The sequence below is a fragment of the Salmo salar genome, chromosome 19 (assembly GCF_965601325.2).
Source record: "Salmo salar chromosome 19, fSalSal1, whole genome shotgun sequence".
Lineage (NCBI taxonomy): Eukaryota > Metazoa > Chordata > Actinopteri > Salmoniformes > Salmonidae > Salmo > Salmo salar.
In genome coordinates, this window is record NC_138309.1 from 68,444,116 (window position 1) to 68,462,583 (window position 18,468).

The 18,468-nt window shown below is 41.8% G+C and overlaps 1 protein-coding gene across 2 annotated transcripts in view; it reads right to left on the reverse strand.

Annotated features, from left to right (window-relative positions):
* kif22 (kinesin family member 22) overlaps positions 1 to 18,468 on the reverse strand; it is a 55,178-nt gene that overhangs the window by 29,926 nt on the left and 6,784 nt on the right. For both annotated transcript variants that reach the window (XM_014159252.3, XM_014159251.3), the window contains exons 4-7: positions 17,930 to 18,084; positions 17,374 to 17,583; positions 6,090 to 6,486; positions 668 to 785 (exon numbers count right to left, since the gene is read on the reverse strand). In XM_014159252.3, coding sequence (XP_014014727.1) covers positions 668 to 785; positions 6,090 to 6,486; positions 17,374 to 17,583; positions 17,930 to 18,084 — 880 coding nt within the window. The remainder of the gene's footprint in view (positions 1 to 667; positions 786 to 6,089; positions 6,487 to 17,373; positions 17,584 to 17,929; positions 18,085 to 18,468) is intronic.

An 18,468-nucleotide genomic window follows, 5' to 3' on the forward strand; every position in this document is an offset into this window, starting at 1 on the left:
GTTTGGGATGAGTTGGACCGCAGAGTGAAGGAAAAGCAACCAACAAGTGCTCAGCATATGTGGGAACTCAGTCAAGACTGTTGGAAAAGCATTCCTCATTAAGCTGGTTGAGAGAATGCCAAGAGTGTGCAAAGCTGGCATCAAGGCAAAGGGTGGCTACTTTGAACAATCTGAAATATATTTTGATTTGTTTAACACTTTTTTGTTACTACATGATTCCATGTGTTATTTCATAGTTTTAATGTCTTCACTATTATTCCACAGTGTATAAAATAGTAAAAATAAAGAAAAACCCTGGAATGAGTACGTGTCCTAACTTTGACTGGTACTGTATGTATGTATAACACATTGATTAAACACTGGAATGACTTAACTAAAGGCAAAGAAACATAACGATTACATATTAGTTATGGTGAACTGGGTCAGGTGTGTAAATTAAGGATGCACTGATGTGGACATTGAGCCAATATTGATCATTTCTTGACCATAATGACCAACACTGAGAACAAAATGTTTTTCTGTAATTCTCGGCTAATACGGAAATGAAGAATAATATATTGGGAAACCCTATTTGCACAATTAAGGTTGGTATAGTTTATGTTGCTATAGTTCATTTTTTTTGTGTAGGGAAGATATAGATTGTGTTCAATAGAGAAGGGCCTCCAACCTGTGTAGCTGTGCTGGGGGTGTAGGCTCCTCCTGGCTGGTCTTCTTCACGTCTTTTAGCTTCTTTTTCTGGGGCTCACCGGACCGCCCAGCCTCCTGCTCCTCCCTGGACCTCTTCACTGCAGCAAAGAGGGGAGGGGGACGTCAATGATACTACATATCAAAATTAATGTTGCAAAATCCTGGTGCCTCATACATAACCACTGCGTAAATTTGTCACCAAGACTGAGCATGCAAATACATTGAGATTTAGCAATGCCATACATACATGTTTCCCGTTAAAAAAAATCAGACCCGCGGTAAAAACTTGTGCGTTAATGAGATTATAACTCGCACATAATTCAACTTTTATAGTGACAATAATGCCCTTATTAGCTGTATATTTTGGACCTAATGGAATTAGACCAAGTCAGTATCTAAAGGAAATAGCGAACTTGATCAAACGGTTAGGAGCACGTAAAACGTCAGCCATCCCCTCCGACGCCATTCTAACAATGTCTTCGGGAGGCGTTTCTGAAAGACCAACAATTGCAAATTGTTGTGGACTTGTAAACAGATCATTTGAATGCAATAATGTTTTGCATTAACTTTTTATGGAAACTAAATATGCTGCACTGACCACGAATTCTGAAAGTGTCTAAAAATACATCTGAGTATACTACAGTAGACCTACTTACAGTGAAGGCCTACACACTTCAATGCAAAAGAAACTGTCTGTTCACCTGTTAAATTATACTGTGTGTTATAAACCACGCTGCCTGTCAGATGCATATAGCAAAAACTATAAATAATAGCCTATCTAATAGGCCCAATTAAATTATATGTGGATGATAAAATGTTGTATGGCTACTTGGGAAATATAAACTCAACCTTCTCAACATAACCAGAAATGGTGAGGAATTTATTCTGCAACGGTTCTGATACAGTGGCAAGAAAAAGTATGTGAACCCTTTGGAATTACCTGGCTTTCTGCATAAATTGGTCATAGAATCTGACCTGATCTTCATCTAAGTCCCAACAATAGACAAACACAGTCTGCTTAATCTAATAACAAACAATTACAGTGCCTTGCGAAAGTATTCGGCCCCCTTGAACTTTGACCTTTTGCCACATTTCAGGCTTCAAACATAAAGATATAAAACTGTAATTTTTTTGTGAAGAATCAACAACAAGTGGGACACAATCATGAAGTGGAACGAAATTTATTGGATATTTCAAACTGTCCTTAAGCCATTTTGCCACAACTTTGGAAGTATTCTTGGGGTCAATGTCCATTTGGAAGACCCATTTGCGACCAAGCTTTAACTTCCTGACTGATGTCTTGAGATCTTGCTTCAATATATCCACAATTTTCCTACATCATGATGCCATCTATTTTGTGAAGTGCACCAGTCCCTCCTGCAGCAAAGCACCCCCACAACATTACATTACATTACATTACATTTAAGTCATTTAGCAGACGCTCTTATCCAGAGCGACTTACAAAATGGTGCATTCACCTTATGATATCCAGTGGAACAACCACTTTACAATAGTGCATCTAAATCTTTTAAGGGGGGGGGGGGGGGGGGGGGTTAGAAGGATTACTTTATCCTATCCTAGGTATTCCTTAAAGAGGTGGGGTTTCAGGTGTCTCCGGAAGGTGGTGATTGACTCCGCTGTCCTGGCGTCGTGAGGGAGCTTGTTCCACCATTGGGGTGCCAGAGCAGCGAACAGTTTTGACTGGGCTGAGCGGGAACTGTGCTTCCTCAGAGGTAGGGGGGCCAGCAGGCCAGTGGTGGATGAACGCAGTGCCCTTGTTTGGGTGTAGGGCCTGATCAGAGCCTGAAGGTATGGAGGTGCCGTTCCCTTCACAGCTCCGTAGGCAATCACCATGGTCTTGTAGCGGATGCGAGCTTCAACTGGAAGCCAGTGGAGAGAGCGGAGGAGCGGGGTGACGTGAGAGAACTTGGGAAGGTTGAACACCAGACGGGCTGCGGCGTTCTGGATGAGTTGTAGGGGTTTAATGGCACAGGCAGGGAGCCCAGCCAACAGCGAGTTGCAGTAATCCAGACGGGAGATGACAAGTGCCTGGATTAGGACCTGCGCCGCTTCCTGTGTGAGGCAGGGTCGTACTCTGCAAATGTTGTAGAGCATGAACCTACAGGATCGGGTCACCGCCTTGATGTTAGTGGAGAACGACAGGGTGTTGTCCAGGATCACGCCAAGGTTCTTAGCACTCTGGGAGGAGGACACAAGGGAGTTGTCAACCGTGATGGCGAGATCATGGAAGGGGCAGTCCTTCCCCGGGAGGAAGAGCAGCTCCGTCTTGCCGAGGTTCAGCTTGAGCTGGTGATCCGTCATCCACACTGATATGTCTGACAGACATGCAGAGATGCGATTCGCCGCCTGGTTATCAGAAGGGGGAAAGGAGAAGATTAATTGTGTGTCGTCTGCATAGCAATGATAGGAGAGACCATGTGAGGATATGACAGAGCCAAGTGACTTGGTGTATAGCGAGAATAGGAGAGGGCCTAGAACAGAGCCCTGGGGGACACCAGTGGTGAGAGCGCATGGTGCGGAGACAGATTCTCGCCACGCCACCTGGTAGGAGCGACCTGTCAGGTAGGATGCAATCCAAGCGTGGGCCGCGCCGGAGATGCCCAACTCGGAGAGGGTGGTGCTGATGATGCTGCCACCCCCGTGCTTCACGGTTGGGATGGTGTTATTTGGCTTACAAGCATCCCCCTTTTTCCTCCAAACATAACGATGGTCATTATGGCTAAACAGTTCTATTTTTGTTTCATCAGACCAGAGGACATTTCTCCAAAAAGTATGATCTTTGTCCCCATGTGCAGTTGCAAACCGTAGTCTGGCTTTTTTTATGGCAGTTTAGGAGCAGTGGCTTCTTCCTTGCTGTGCGGCCTTTCAGGTTATGTCAATATAGGACTCGTTTTACTGTGGATATTGACACCTTTGTACCCGTTTCCTCCAGCATCTTCACAAGGTCCTTTGCTGTTGTTCTGGGATTGATTTGCACTTTTCGCAACAAAGTACGTTTATCTCTAGGAGACTGAACGCATCGCCTTCCTGAGCGGTAGGATGGCTGTGTGGTCCCATGGTGTTTATAGTAGCGTACTATTGTTTGTACAGATGAACGTGGTACCTTCAGGCGTTTAGAAATTGCTCTCAAGGATTAACCAGACTTGTGGAGGTCTACAATTGTTTTTCTGAGGTCTTGGCTGATTTCTTTTAAATTTTCCCATGATGTCAAGCAGAGGCAATGACTTTGAAGGTAGGCCTTGAAATACATCCATAGGTACACCTCCAATTCACTCAAATTATGTCAATTAGCCTATCAGAAGCTTCTAAAGCCATGACATCATTTTCTGGAATTTTCCAAGCTGTTTAAAGGCAGTCAACTTATGTAAACATCTGACCCACTGGAATTGTGATACAGTGAATTATATGTGAAATAATCTGTCTGTAAACAATTGTTGGAAAAATTACTTGTCATGCACAAAGTAGATGTCCTAACTGACTTGCCAAAACTATAGTTTGTTAACAAGAAATTTGTGGAGTGATTGAAAAACGAGTTTTAATGACTCCAACCTAAGTGTATGTAAACTTCCGACTTCAACTGTAGGTCTAGCTTACAATTGTCAATGGAAAGGGTGACACATTATTCAACCGTTAAACTGCGCTTCGGATTAGATCGCATAGAGCAAAATACTTGAAATAGCTTATCTAATTTACTACTGCGATGTGGGTTCAATTAAATGAGAGATGGGACGAATGGTAGCCTATATTAACTTGTTGTAGGCCTATAGACTACTTCGAAGTAGCCTATGAAACCAGCATAGTCAGAAAAGATGAGGAATTTATTCTGCAATGATCATGGAAATTTCTACTCCTAATTATTTTGGAATGCAAAGACGAACAAAAAAGAAAAAAAAGTTTCACTCTTTTCACTAACAGCAAATGTTTGCATCTTATGTACTCCCCATTTGCACAAGGCTACTACTTTTGCCTTGCGATGTAATACTTCAACCACTAGAAACTGTGCATACATATTATCTAAAGTTCGCGGGAGGATAAGCACATTCTCACGTCGAGTTCGGTTTTTATAAAATGTTAACTTTCTCAAAAGTTCCCAGGTTAAGAAATCTTGGTAAGAGGGTTCCCTCCCAGCCTATCCCTGTTTCTGGGAATCAACCAACCGGGATTTCTGAAGAACCTTAACTTTGGGATAGTTTCCGTAATACATTACAGCTTACTAGTGTTGCACGGTACTCTGTAAATTCTGTATTTTTACAAAAATAAATAATGGTCCTGTACTAGGGTCTGTTACATTCAGTTCTTCTTTCAAATGTGTCTCACGTGATTAGGGGTCATCAAGTCTAAATGAGCGTAGCCCCTTAAAAGCATGAAGAGCAAAGTGCCTGCTCCATTTACTCAATCATTGCTAGAGCTGTCTAGGCTGCATTGTTAGCTCCCCAGTCACGCTGCACAGAAGTTAACACACTTGAATAATGCACCACGGCATGTAGAAATGTTTAAACTGTTCATTACTGTAGGCAAAACAATGTCCATAGAGCCTAGAATACTTTTATGATGCAAGACGATACCGCTAGACTACAATTAAAACTGGAAGCTAACTTTACTTGCTAGTTTAGAGCTGAATTCACTTCTCTAGTACTTTTTTTGTGATAATATGCATACCATAACACAAAATATGTTGATGTCAAAGCTGATTGTGATCACTTCGTAGTGTACCTCGACTCCCGTCTGGCTTCTACTAGATTCCATAAGCACAGTCAGATTCCACAGCCACATTCTGCCTCGTAAACAAGTCATTACTTTCTTAAAAAAGAGATTGCACACACTTGTATAAAAGAGAATGCTTCTATGTAAATGTTGTTGATCAGTACAATAATATGTTCTAATAGTTGCCAATATAAGAAGTCCTAAATGGAAGGGATTGTTAGTAATCTGTAGCTAAAACAAGCTCAACTCAATGCACGCACACACTTCATTTGAATAATATGCATTCACCTGTATCGTGAATAGACCGAGGCTACATCTTGATTTACTCCGTTCATCAGTAGATTTACCATTCAAATAAATGATTACCATTAAGTTGTTTGGAAGTTAGATTGGCAAAAACTATGTCAAATTGATTGTATGATTGTATAATGGAGTCATTAATACATGGCTGTCTAAAAAAAATAAAAAATAAGAATAGTTTAATTTGTGATTAATACAATTTTATGTCAAACAATAAGAACCACCAGGAAAAAGGGGTGAGTCATTTGGGCTCCACAGGGTTCATGTCAAGACTCGAATCCATCACAATCTATAATTGTGCTGTGCCATATTACTTGCTGCCTGCAATGAACGGGCCCATAATATAAATACCTCTGAATTTCATCCCCCTTTCTCACCTTGTACAGACGGCACGGTCACCGTCTCCCGTATGAAGGGCTTGTTGACGATCTGCTTGGACTTGGCGGCAAAGTTAAGTGCTGTGAAGGTTTCAAAGTAGTATGTGTACTCGGGCGCGATGTTGGTGATCATGACCGAGTGGGACGAGCCGCCCAGCGAGTCCTGCAGAAGCCTCGTCAGCTTGCTGTCACGGTAGGGCACACGCCCGCCGCCGCCCGCGTTGAGCGAGTCCACCACCTTGCTGAGGGTGAAGAGGGAGAGGTTGATGGCGCCGCTCTCCTTTAGGCGGATGCCCTTGTTGCCCGTACGCCGGTTGTCCTCCGAGCCGGCCAGGTCCACGAGGTAGAGCTTGCCTGTCTGCTGCCGGTGCGGGGGGTTGCGCTGTGTCCGCACCACCTGGGGAGAGGCAGAAGGAATTATTAACTTTATTTATTCAGGGAAGCCCAATTGAGACCAGCTGTCTCATTTTCAATAGTGCCCCGAGGACATAAAAGAAAATATAAAACTTCAAGATACAATACGAAGTACACTAGAACATCAATCACAAACAAGTTATCAAAAGTCAATCAAAACAATTCCACACCTCGTGAACTCATTTGTCAGAGTTTTAAACTGAGGAAATCCAAACACAATGCATTTTATAAGCAATTCCAAAATGTGGCGTGTTGAAACTAAAAGCGGATTTACCTAGTTCGGGGGAGACCTGAGGAACCTCAAGAGTTACCAAACCCGTTCACAGGGTTGCTTATGTCATGTTTTTATACTTTAAGAACTAAGTAAGGTAACTGGGAAGCTTGTATAGTATAGTTTGGCAAACAAAAAAAGGTAGTAATGAAGTGATCTACGGGTCTTTAATGAGAACAAGCCAACTATCTGGCAACAGCTCTGGAAGGCATTCCTGCAGTCAGCATGCCAATGGCACACTCCTTCAAAACTTGAGACATCTGTGGCATTGTGTCGTGTGACAAAACTGCACATTTTAGAGTGGCCTATTATGGTCTCCAGCACAAGGTGCACCTGTGTAATGATCATGCTGTTTAATCAGCCTCTTGATATGCCACACCCGTCCGGTGGATGGGCCATCTTGGCAAAGGATTTATTCTCACTAACAGGGATGCAAGCAAACTCGTGCACAACATTTGAAAGAAATAAGCTTTTTGTGCACATGGAACATTTCTGGGATCTGTTATTTCAGTGCCTTTAACCTGAGACCAACACTTTACATGTGAGTTCATTATTTTGTTCAGTGTAGTTACTCCACAACACTAACCAAATTGACAGAGTGAAAAGAAAGAAGCCTGTACAGAATCAAAAATCTTCCAAAACGTACATCCTGTTTGCAATAAGGCACTAAAGTAAAACTTAAAATAATGTGTCAAAGAAATTAACTTTGTCATGAATATGAAGCGTTATGTTTGGGGCAAATACAACACATCACTAAGTACCACTCTTCATATTTTCAAGAATGATGATGGCTGCATCATGTTATGGGTATGCTTGTCATCAGCAAGGACTAGGGAGTTTTTTTTTTTAGGATAGAAAGAAACGGAATATAGCTAAGCACAGGCAAAATCCTAGAGAAAAACCTGGTTCAGTCTGCTTTCCAACAGACACTTGGAGACAAACGCCTTTCAGCAGGACAATATCCTAAAATACAAGGCCAAATACGCTCTGGAATGGCTTACCAAGATGGCATTGAATGTTCCTGAGTAGCATAGTTACAGTTTTGACTTAAAATTGGCAAGACTTGAAAATTGCTGTCTAGCAATGATCACCAAACAACTTGACAGAGCTTGAAGAATGTTTAAAAGAAAATGATTGTATAATACAGGTGTGCAAAGCTCTTAGAGGGTTACGCAGAAAGACTCACAGCTGTAGTCGCTACCAAATGTGATTCTAACACTCAGGGGTTTGACAACTTATACAATGCTCAAAAAAATAAAGGGAACACTAAAATAACACATCCTAGATCTGAATGAATGACAATCTTATTAAATACTTTTTTCTTTACATAGTTGAATGTGCTGACAACAAAATCACACAAAAAGAAATCAATGCAAATCCAATTTATCAACCCATGGAGGTCTGGATTTGGAGTGGAAAACCACACTACAGGCTGATCCAACTTTGATGTAATGTCCTTAAAACAAGTCAAAATGAGGCTCAGTAGTGTGTGGCCTCCACGTGCCTGTATGACCTCCCTACAACGCCTGGGCATGCTCCGGATGAGGTGGCGGATGGTCTCCTGAGGGATCTCCTCCCAGGCCTGGACTAAAGCATCCGCCAACTCCTGGACAGTCTGTGGTGCAACGTGGCGTTGGTGGATGGTGCGAGACATGATGTCCAAGATGTGCTCAATTGGATTCAGGTCTGGGGAACGGGCGGGCCAGTCCATAGCATCAATGCCTTCCTCTTGCAGGAACTGCTGACACACTCCAGCCACATGAGGTCTAGCATTGTCTTGCATTAGGAGGAACCCAGGGCCAACCGCACCAGCATATGGTCTCACAAGGGGTCTGAGGATCTCATCTCGGTACCTAATGGCAGTCAGGCTACCTCTGGCGAGCACATGGAGGGCTGTGCGGCCCCCCAAAGAAATGCCACCCCACACCATGACTGACCCACCGCCAAACCGGTCATGCTGGAGGATGTTGCAGGCAGCAGAACGTTCTCCACGGCGTCTCCAGACTCTGTCACGTCTGTCACATGTGCTCAGTGTGAACCTGTTTTCATCTGTGAAGAGCACAGGGCGCCAGTGGCGAATTTGCTAATCTTGGTGTTCTCTGGCAAATGCCAAACGTCCTGCACGGTGTTGGGCTGTAAGCACAACCCCCACCTGTGGACGTCGGGCCATCATACCACCATCATGGAGTCCGTTTCTGACTGTTTGAGCAGACACGTGCACATTTGTGGCCTGCTGGAGGTCATTTTCCAGGGCTCTGGCAGTGTTCCTCCTTGCACAAAGGCCGATGTAGCTGTACTGCTGCTGTTTTGTTGCCCTCCTACGGCCTTCTCCACATCTCCTGATGTACTGGCCTGTCTCCTGGTAGCGCCTCCATGCTCTGGACACTACGCTGACAGACACAGCAAACCTTCTTGCCACAGCTCGCATTGATGTGCCATCCTGGATGAGCTGCACTACCTGAGCCACTTGTGTGGGTTGTAGACTCCGTCTCATGCTACCACTAGAGTGAAAGCACCGCCAGCATTCAAAAGTGACCAAAACATCAGCCAGGAAGCATAGGAACTGAGAAGTGGTCTGTGGTCCCCACCTGCAGAACCACTCCTTTATTGGGGGCGTCTTGCTAATTGCCTATAATTTCCACCTGTTGTCTATTCCATTTGCACAACAGCATGTGAAATGTATTGTCAATCAGTGTTGCTTCCTAAGTGGACAGTTTGATTTCACAGAAGTGTGATTGTTACATTGTGTTGTTTAAGTGTTCCCTTTATTTTTTTGAGCAGTGTATAATCAAGATAGTGTTTTCTTTTTCATAGATTATTATTTTATTTTTTTAACAATTGTTACACATTTTTCTTCCACTTTGACATGAGTATTTTGTGTAGAGCATTGACAAAAAAATAGCAAATTAAATCCCACTTTCTAACAAAATGTGGAAAAAGTCAAGGGGTGTGAATACATTCTGAAGGCACTGTATATTTAGTCTTGTCTGCATCAAGGACAAGTTTTAAACCAACTTTTTCTAAGGTAACAAAGTCAGATCACAGCTCTAATATAGCCTGGTCAACAGTTTGGGCAATAGCATAGATAAGTGTCATCTGAATACAAATGAATATTATAAACAGATAGACCAATATTATTCATGTAAATAGTGAAGAGAACACGTCCCAATACCGATCCCAGCGTTACACCTTTTGTAATATATATGAAACTAGACTTTGGTTTACACCATCAGAAATCACACAATGTGTCCTATCTGACAGATAGGCCTCAGTTTGAGAACTGATCTAGGCCTATTTCAGTCAGCCTCTGAATGAGAATGTAATGGTCAAGAGTGTCAATTACCTTGGAAATGTCTATAAATAAGGCAGCACAATGGTTTTTATGATCTAAGCAATTTAACACATCTAGAATAAGCGTAGCAGCTGAAACGGTGCCATGCCAGGTCTAAAACCAGACTGGTGCACAATTAGAATAGGATGAGAGAAAAAAAAGAAAAAAATGATTCGCTGAGAGTTGGGCAGGGATTCTAAAACTTTGGAAAGGCAAGATAAATACGGTTCAATTTTTCTAAGTCAGAAGGATCTCCTATGTGTAGGGGGAGGACATGTTCCGCTTTCCAGATCTTAGGAACACCAGAAACAACTGTTAAGTTAAAAATATACGATTCTGCAATAAGTGGGGGAGAGAGCTGCATGGCACTTAGTACATCATATATATAATGGTTGAAATAAAAATAGTGAATGTGTATATGGGAGTTCATCATTCATTATTTACCGTCACTTTCGAGGTGAATAAAAGGACTCCCTCTACTGGAATTAGAATTTCCAGAAACTATTCTTTCAAATAGATGGCCTCTCTTTTTTTCTTTTATACGAAAGCATGCTTATCTGCTACCTCACCCCGACATTATACATTGGGTTAGGGACGGGTAGGGCCTGTTTTTGCATCAATAACTAGGGTTACGGGCATGGCTCAGGTATCACTAACATTTTGAAGCTGAGCCATTTACTTGATTTTCTGCGTAGTACAGTGATATCTGACTAAGATCATAACATGGTGTCAGAAGTGCTTTAACCTCGCCAAATATAAAACAGGAGAGATTATTTCTCAGAAAATAATGTTCCTTGATTTTTGTCAGAGTTTAGAGTGACGAAAGGAGCCAACTCCTCTCTAATGTCTCGTCATTGAGCAGAGCAGCCCAAGCGGAGCCATGGATACTCACAGAAACAGAGCCGCCATGAGCAGAGTGTGACTGACAGAGAGGAACAGCTAATGGATTTACTAAGAAAGTTATTTCGGGCAGTGCCTTAAATTTGGCAGAAGCAATTGGGCCTGGGTAGGTAGGTCCTGAACATTGCGGGCATGGGTAGGGCTTAAAATGAATGTCCATGCAGGGCTCTGATTTTCAACAATGTTAGAGAAGTGAAACAATTTAGGGCCTGATCCGAGTCAGAGATCGATGACAATGCCCCAGTCACACAACCCCAGATCAGACATGAAATTATGCGCATTAAAATCCCTAAAATGTCTTTGTAATAATACATGGATGGTATTTAGGTAGCTTAGCATCTCTTATGCAAGCAATGGGACACTGGTCACTGAGCTCATTAGCAAAAATTCTATGGATGCATCGATTCTTCAGCCAGAAAATCTATTTAAACATCACCATTAACAGATTCACAATTTTTTTGTTGTTGTTGCTTATATTGCCTTCCTTCCACTCTCCTAAAAATAAGCTACAGTTTTTGACAACAGTTGCGTCCTCTCCTTCAGTGTCGAATTAAGCATGCAACTGTGTTGACAGTCATTGATCTACAAGTAATTTCACATACCGAACAACTCCAGGGAATATCAGTAGCCTGCCTAGTCAAACCGCGCACTGTGCCCAACGCGAAGTAGGCAGCCTGTTCCTGATCTTGCACGTCTGGGTGGCACCGTTAACATCAGGCTTTATTAGCTGAGTGACAACCTACAGTACCAGTCAAAAGCTTGGACTCATTCAAGGGTTTTTGTTTATTTTTTAGTATTTTTTACATTGTAGAATAACAGTGAAGACATCAAAATTATGAAATAACAGATGGAATCATGTAGTAACCAAAAAAAGTGTAACAGATCAAAATATATTATATATTTGAGATTCTTCAAAGTAGCCACCCTTTGCATAAATTTCAAATAATCTGTTTTAACTTTGTCATTATGAGGTATTGTGTGTAGATTTATGAGGGGAAAAAAACAATGTAATGAATTTTAGAATAAGGCTGTAACATAACGAAATGTGGAAAAAGTCAAGCGGTCTGAATACTTTCCGAATGCACTGTGTATCTCGATTTTTTGTGTTTCTTTCGAGAAAGAAAAGAAGATAACACCTATTTAAATGATTTCTTCATTAAAATGAAGAAATAAACAATGCCACTTGTCTTTCTGTATCAATTAAGCCTATATGCGCAAAATAAACAAATGAACACCATCACTTGCCAGGCTGTCATTGAACATAAGATTTTTAAATATGAAAACATGCCTCATGTATCCCTGAAAATGTGCAAAATAAAACAAATACTACATTTCTGTCAAACAAAATGATATTTTACTTTGCTCCTATAGGTTTCTGGAGAGGAACTCGAGCCTGTCTACCGACTCTGGCTTGAGGCATGCCCTACGGCATGTTACAATGTTCCCACCTGTGCTGAAGACCCTATCTGAAGGGGCACTTTTAGCAGGAATGCATAGGTACTTCTTTACAAGATCGCTCAGTCTTGGGAAGTAGGCCTTATGAAGCCTCCACCACTCAAGCGAGTCAGTGTCTGGGTCTGTGTCAGGGGACATCAATTAGCTTGAATGATCAGTTTTGATGGTGTCATCCTCTGACTGGGAGGCAGACGTTACGGTCTTCTTGAAGATGCGTGCAAGTATTTTCTTGCTCTTCTTAGCCACAGGTTCAGCTTCTGGGCGCACATGCACAGCTGTGCCAGGCTGAGGTGTGCTCTTCTCAGCTAGCAGAGACTGGAGCTCCAAAACAGCTCTTCGTTTGATGCCCTCAACCTTGTCATCTGCTATGTATTTTCTCCTGGACCAGGGATCCGGTTCTGTTTCTACACCTGCATTGCTTGCTGTTTGGGGTTTTAGGCTGGGTTTCTGTACAGCACTTTGTGACATCAGCTGATGCAAGAAGGGATTTATAAATACATTTGATTGATTGATTGAAGCCATATCCAGGTGATCATCTGTGGCAGGGTCATCATACTTGTCATTTAGATACTCCAGTGTGGCGCTCTTGATTTGCTTTGTGAGACCGTTCTCACCCTCCACTGGCTGCAGGTGTTGAACAGATGCAACACAGGCTTACCAGACAGCACATCAGTGAATTATTGTAGTGGGCTTATGGCTTTGTTCACTGACTCCAAAACGTTGATATCCTGCCAGCTGGGCACCAGGTGCCTGCTTTTCTTCTCTGAGCCCATGACCCGTGCTATGGCCTTCTCCTGCTCCAGGACTCGTTCAACCATCTTCTGTCTTGAACCCCACCTGGTTAGGACTCTGATGAGTTGGTAGATTGAGCTCAGCCTGTACTAAAACCATGTCTCTGCTATTTTTGAAGCTGAAGGAGAAGCTGATAACAACCTTTTTGCATACCCCGATGGCACAGTCAATCTGAGGGTCTTTCACACCATTCTCTGTAAAAAAAAATAAGAATGTAAAAACTAGTAAAAGAAACAAAAATAATAATTTACAAATGGCAACATTTTTAGTAATGTAACAAATACAGCATTCCCACACATCGTGATGTAACAGTTTTTGATAAGCCTTATTTCTATCCGTATTTCTATTTGACAAAGAAAACATATTGGCAAACACTTTCACCCTGTATAATACTACTACATTGTTTAGGAATGTTTAACCATTGTAGCTGTTTGCATATGCCTATATGTTTACATATTTAATTGTTTTGATTGAAAACATTTAAAATCAATTACATTTAGTCCATATTGTTGTTATTCTTTAAACATGCCTGTGGTTAATTTGCTATTGGATTGGTAGAACTACAACCAGCTACAAAGGTAAATTATTATTATTATTATTATTTACAGCTGGTCTGAAGATTCATTTTTTGAATGCATTTTCATTATCCAATGTCACACTTACCGATAGCGAGGTGAAGCCTGTGTCCAAAGCACTGCAGACGGGTCCACTTGTTCAAGCGCAATGCTTTTATCATGCATGTCTTCGCTCAGCTTCCATGCCAGTGTGTCTTCGAGACCCTGGGCTATTATTTCACCCGTATGGTCATCGGGGAAGTATGATGTCTAGAGGCATACATTTAGCAATGTCTATTCTTCATCTATATAATGGACTGTCAAGCATAGATATGGCTCCAACGTTCTGCTCGACAATAGATCGGTTGTGGTGGAAAAGTACGACACATTACACCACTGCGAAAGAGTCACAGAGAAGCTGGCTAAAGTACTTAAGTAAAAATTATTTAAAGTACTACTTAAGTAGTATGTGTACTTTACTATTTATATTTTTTGACAACTTTTACTTCACTACATTCCTAAAGAAAATAAATGTACTTTTCACTCCATACATTTTCCCTGACAACCAAAAGCAGGACAGGAAAATTGTCCAATTCACGCACTTATCAAGAAAACATTCGGGTCATCCCTACTTACTAAACACACGTGCTTCATTTGTAAATTACTTTTACTCAAGTATGATAAATTGGGTACTTTATCCCCACCACTGCTCTTTCGCAGATAGCAATGTATAACCGTGGCAATGCTTCTTCTGCAAAATACTTGCAGCTTGGTAGCTGATATTTGGGGTCAATTGTGTTTAGCAGCTTTTTGAAGCCAGGCTTTTCCACTGTATAGATGGGGAGCATATATTTTGCTATGTGATTAGTCACCGCATTTGTTATCTCCTTCCACCTCAAACTTTTCTTGTCATATGGAATGACATTTGAAAATTATGCGGCTATGGTATATTGTCCTTTACCAGACGTTTTGGGAGTGGGACAACTGGAAGCATCAGCATCGTGTAGTTTCACGTATTCCTCCCATTCCACTGAGTGTTTCTGTCTCAGGTGCTGGAAGAGGTTAGTTGTGCTGCCACATCTGGTGGCAATTGTCTTGAGACACTTTGCACAGGACATTGATTTGCTGAACATCTGACCTCAAACCCAAACCACTTCCATATGACAGAACAAACATTGCGACCCTTGGGAATGATTTCATTCTCACGAGAGGCTGAGCTGGCTACCTCATTGTCCATTTTGATAGAATCTCTGCCGCTACACTTCATGGGCATGGTTACAACTTGGGAAAGGCTGTCCAGGATTGTTATTTGTGGACAACTTTTTAGCATGTGCTGTGACGCCGTTGGTTCATGGTTCGGTTCACTATGGGCTGACAGAGGGCGAGATGCCGCATTTGCCAACGTTATAATGTAACCCCTCGTAAAAACAACAAAACCTCAATTCTTGTGATACAGCCATTTGACATATCGCACAAAAACAAATTTGAATTAATCAAATTAAATCGATATATCACCCAGCCCTAGTTTCATGTGACAGAGGAAAATATTAGTTCTAAATTAAAGTCAGAAAGGGGGGAGATGCATCAACAAGCATGGGTTATTAATATGAACTATGATCTATATGAATTATAAACATACGTTTCAAAATGCTGAGCACCTCCGCTCAGATTCAAAGTGGTTGATGTGTTGTGAGCAAAAGGCATTCTCCTTCACCCTCCGGTTTTGTGACCATTTGATCTGAACGAACTGTGTCGAGTATACCGACAGAATCAAGCCTTTAGACGTTCATGTTAATTATCCTTCATTATATTTGTCAAATATATTTATGTAATTAAAAGTCTCACTACATTTTCTGGCGCCTTCATGTCAGCATCGGTTTGTACATGAGACTGTAGCCAATATGCACATAGGACTACATGGAAAAATAGATTTGAATATTATTCCAATGTTTGTCTCTCTGATCCAATTCTGATTGGAGTAATCGTTTGATTGGTGATTGTTGTTCGATATTTCTGTTACTTGTTCTGGACAAGATGAGACAGGCGTTAAGGCTGAGCCCTGATGCGCTCTTGAAAACGGTGTTTTACTGTCTCATCTGGCTATAGGCTACCTGCTGAACAGGGCTAACAATAGATTTGATTTTGATTCTTCAGGTTCACCGTGAGCAATAGTTTTGGTAGTTTTGCTTTAGGCTAAACAATCAGCGTATATGGTCATCTTGAGAAATAGAGGGTAAAATGTATCATTTCATAACTGAGCACATCAATCACTTTGCGAAGCAAAACCAAGAGAAAAGAAGCTCACTAAAAACTTCAGAACGGTCAAAACCATTTGATTTTGAGATGAGGTGAAATTCAAAGTTGTGCTATATATACACAGTATTCATTGGCTATGTCATAGCTAATTTGTAAACAAATATTGATACATTACTAGCCCAAACACTTAATCTGCAAAAATGACAAGTTAATTACTGGGTGATGGTGATTTCAGAACGGACACACACACACACAAAAAAAAAACATGCTACATTGCCGCCACCCCATGATGATAGTGGGGTGGTAGATGCCTAGTCTCCCTTATGGCTCAGATCAGGTGCCTACATCGTACATACACCATAGACACACACACACGTCAGCTCAGACAGATCCAGCGCAGAGGCCAGCTCATGAGCTCCATCAGTAGCAGAATTTAATTTAGAATGGAAAATGAATGTGTTTACGCAACAAATGTTAGTGCATTGATTCATTCTCTAATCAAACCGAATCGTTTCAAACTAAAACGCATCGTTTCTGTATCGGAGCCCATGTATTTAGATATGTATTGAATGGTCTTTAAAGGGAAAGATTTGTATCCCTAAAATATTCCATTGGCAGTAAACTTATGTGGGGCATTTGTTAGAATAATATCTAAAATAGTTCATTTTTCAGGGTGTTTAAAGTTGGGACAAGTTGTTTTAGTTATCAGCCGAGTTATCTTTGTACTGAGCTAAATCTCTCTCAGCCAATCTGATACTGGCATCAACCAATCCAGATTAAAAATCATCCAAAATTAATCATTCAGATTTAACATAGTCAGACAGTAATTCAGACAATTTGCTTAAAGCACAAGGAGAAGCGATAAATTCCCACTAGTGTCAGTTGGACATTATTACCAAGGCCCACATTTAGAACTAACCATTCTAATTGAGGAAGAAAAGAAGAATGTGAGAACGATAAAGGAATGGTGGGGAAGGAGCAAGGGAGAAAAGTGGAGAAGGATAAAGGTATGGAGAGCGGAGGGAAAGAGGAAGGGAGAGAATCATTTCGTGCTCCATCCATGGCTCTGCTACAGAGATATCTAAATCTGTGTTCAGACTGCTAAATATGAGTTGCCTTATTCACTAGCCACACAGACTGTCCTATTAAAGACAGAGGTCTTTACCTCCCGAGATTGTCCCAACAGGCATAGCAGCAGCAACCAGAGGTTTGCTTTATGTAAATCTACCTATGTCATGTTATGTTATGCATCTAATACTAAGTAATTCATGGGAAATATATAAACCTATAGGAGTCAGAGTGTGTACAAACCTTGATGAGTAGAATGGCGTGGCTGCGGCTGGAGCGCTGGTTGAGCTTGGTGGAGGCCGTTGTGCGGTTGAGGCTGGCAGGGATGAAGTGAGAGTGGAAGTTGGAGAAGGAGGAGAGGGGTGTGTGGGTCAGGCCCGGGATGAGGATGTTCCTGTCCTTGTCCTCTCGGATGGGCAGATCCTGAGCACTGGGGGACAACAGGTCCAGCACCTGGGACAGGGAAGGAGGAAGGGACAGACCATGGGATGTAAAAACACTGCCAAAAAAAGTCTCAATATAATAAAACCAAATAATTGATTCAACATTCGTTTCACTTTCTATTCTTTGTGTCCACCTCATTCTCAAAAATGCATTGGAGGAGAGGATCTAAGGTCCCTCCCTTCTGACTTTCTCCCCTGATGTGTTTTGAGGAGGCGAGGAATGACAAATTGATTAAGGACATATTGGCAAACACATGAAAGCACTCACAATGCATCGCAATAAATACCAGCAACAATTATAAACCAAACAAAACAGCTAAGCATATTTCAAAAAACATCAGACCACCCAGTCCTACCTTTTCGTTGTATATTTCCAGGTAGGACATGCCGATGCTGTAGTCCCAGCCTTCGTGCTCCCTCTCCTTGGCTTTCACCAGGTTGAAGACACCTCGGACCGCCCGTGGGATCACCCCTGGCTGTTCCTGACTGCCCAGCATAGTGTGGGTCTTCCCTGGGTGAGGAGATAGAGGAGCAGGCGGTTGGTGCTGGCTGGTGGATAATGGAGTTTTCTAGCACGCTTCCCGATATACAACATTGCTGCTAACCACTCGTTTAGCCATTACTGATAATGCAAATTAGAGCAGTGGTTTTCAAGCCGTGATCCGCGGCCGGTACCGAATGCATTTATTTATTTTTTTACATATATTTTTCCCATTTGTAATAAGATGCCTTCAATATGTTACGTTCACTGCTAAAACTGACTGGAAATTTGACCAGATTTTTATTTTTGCAACATGACTGATTTGGTGGTCCCTGTAAAGGCAAAGGTTGGGAACCGCTGCATTAGAGTATACTCAAAGCTGCACATACATAGTGCTGATAAGCAGCTCTAGAA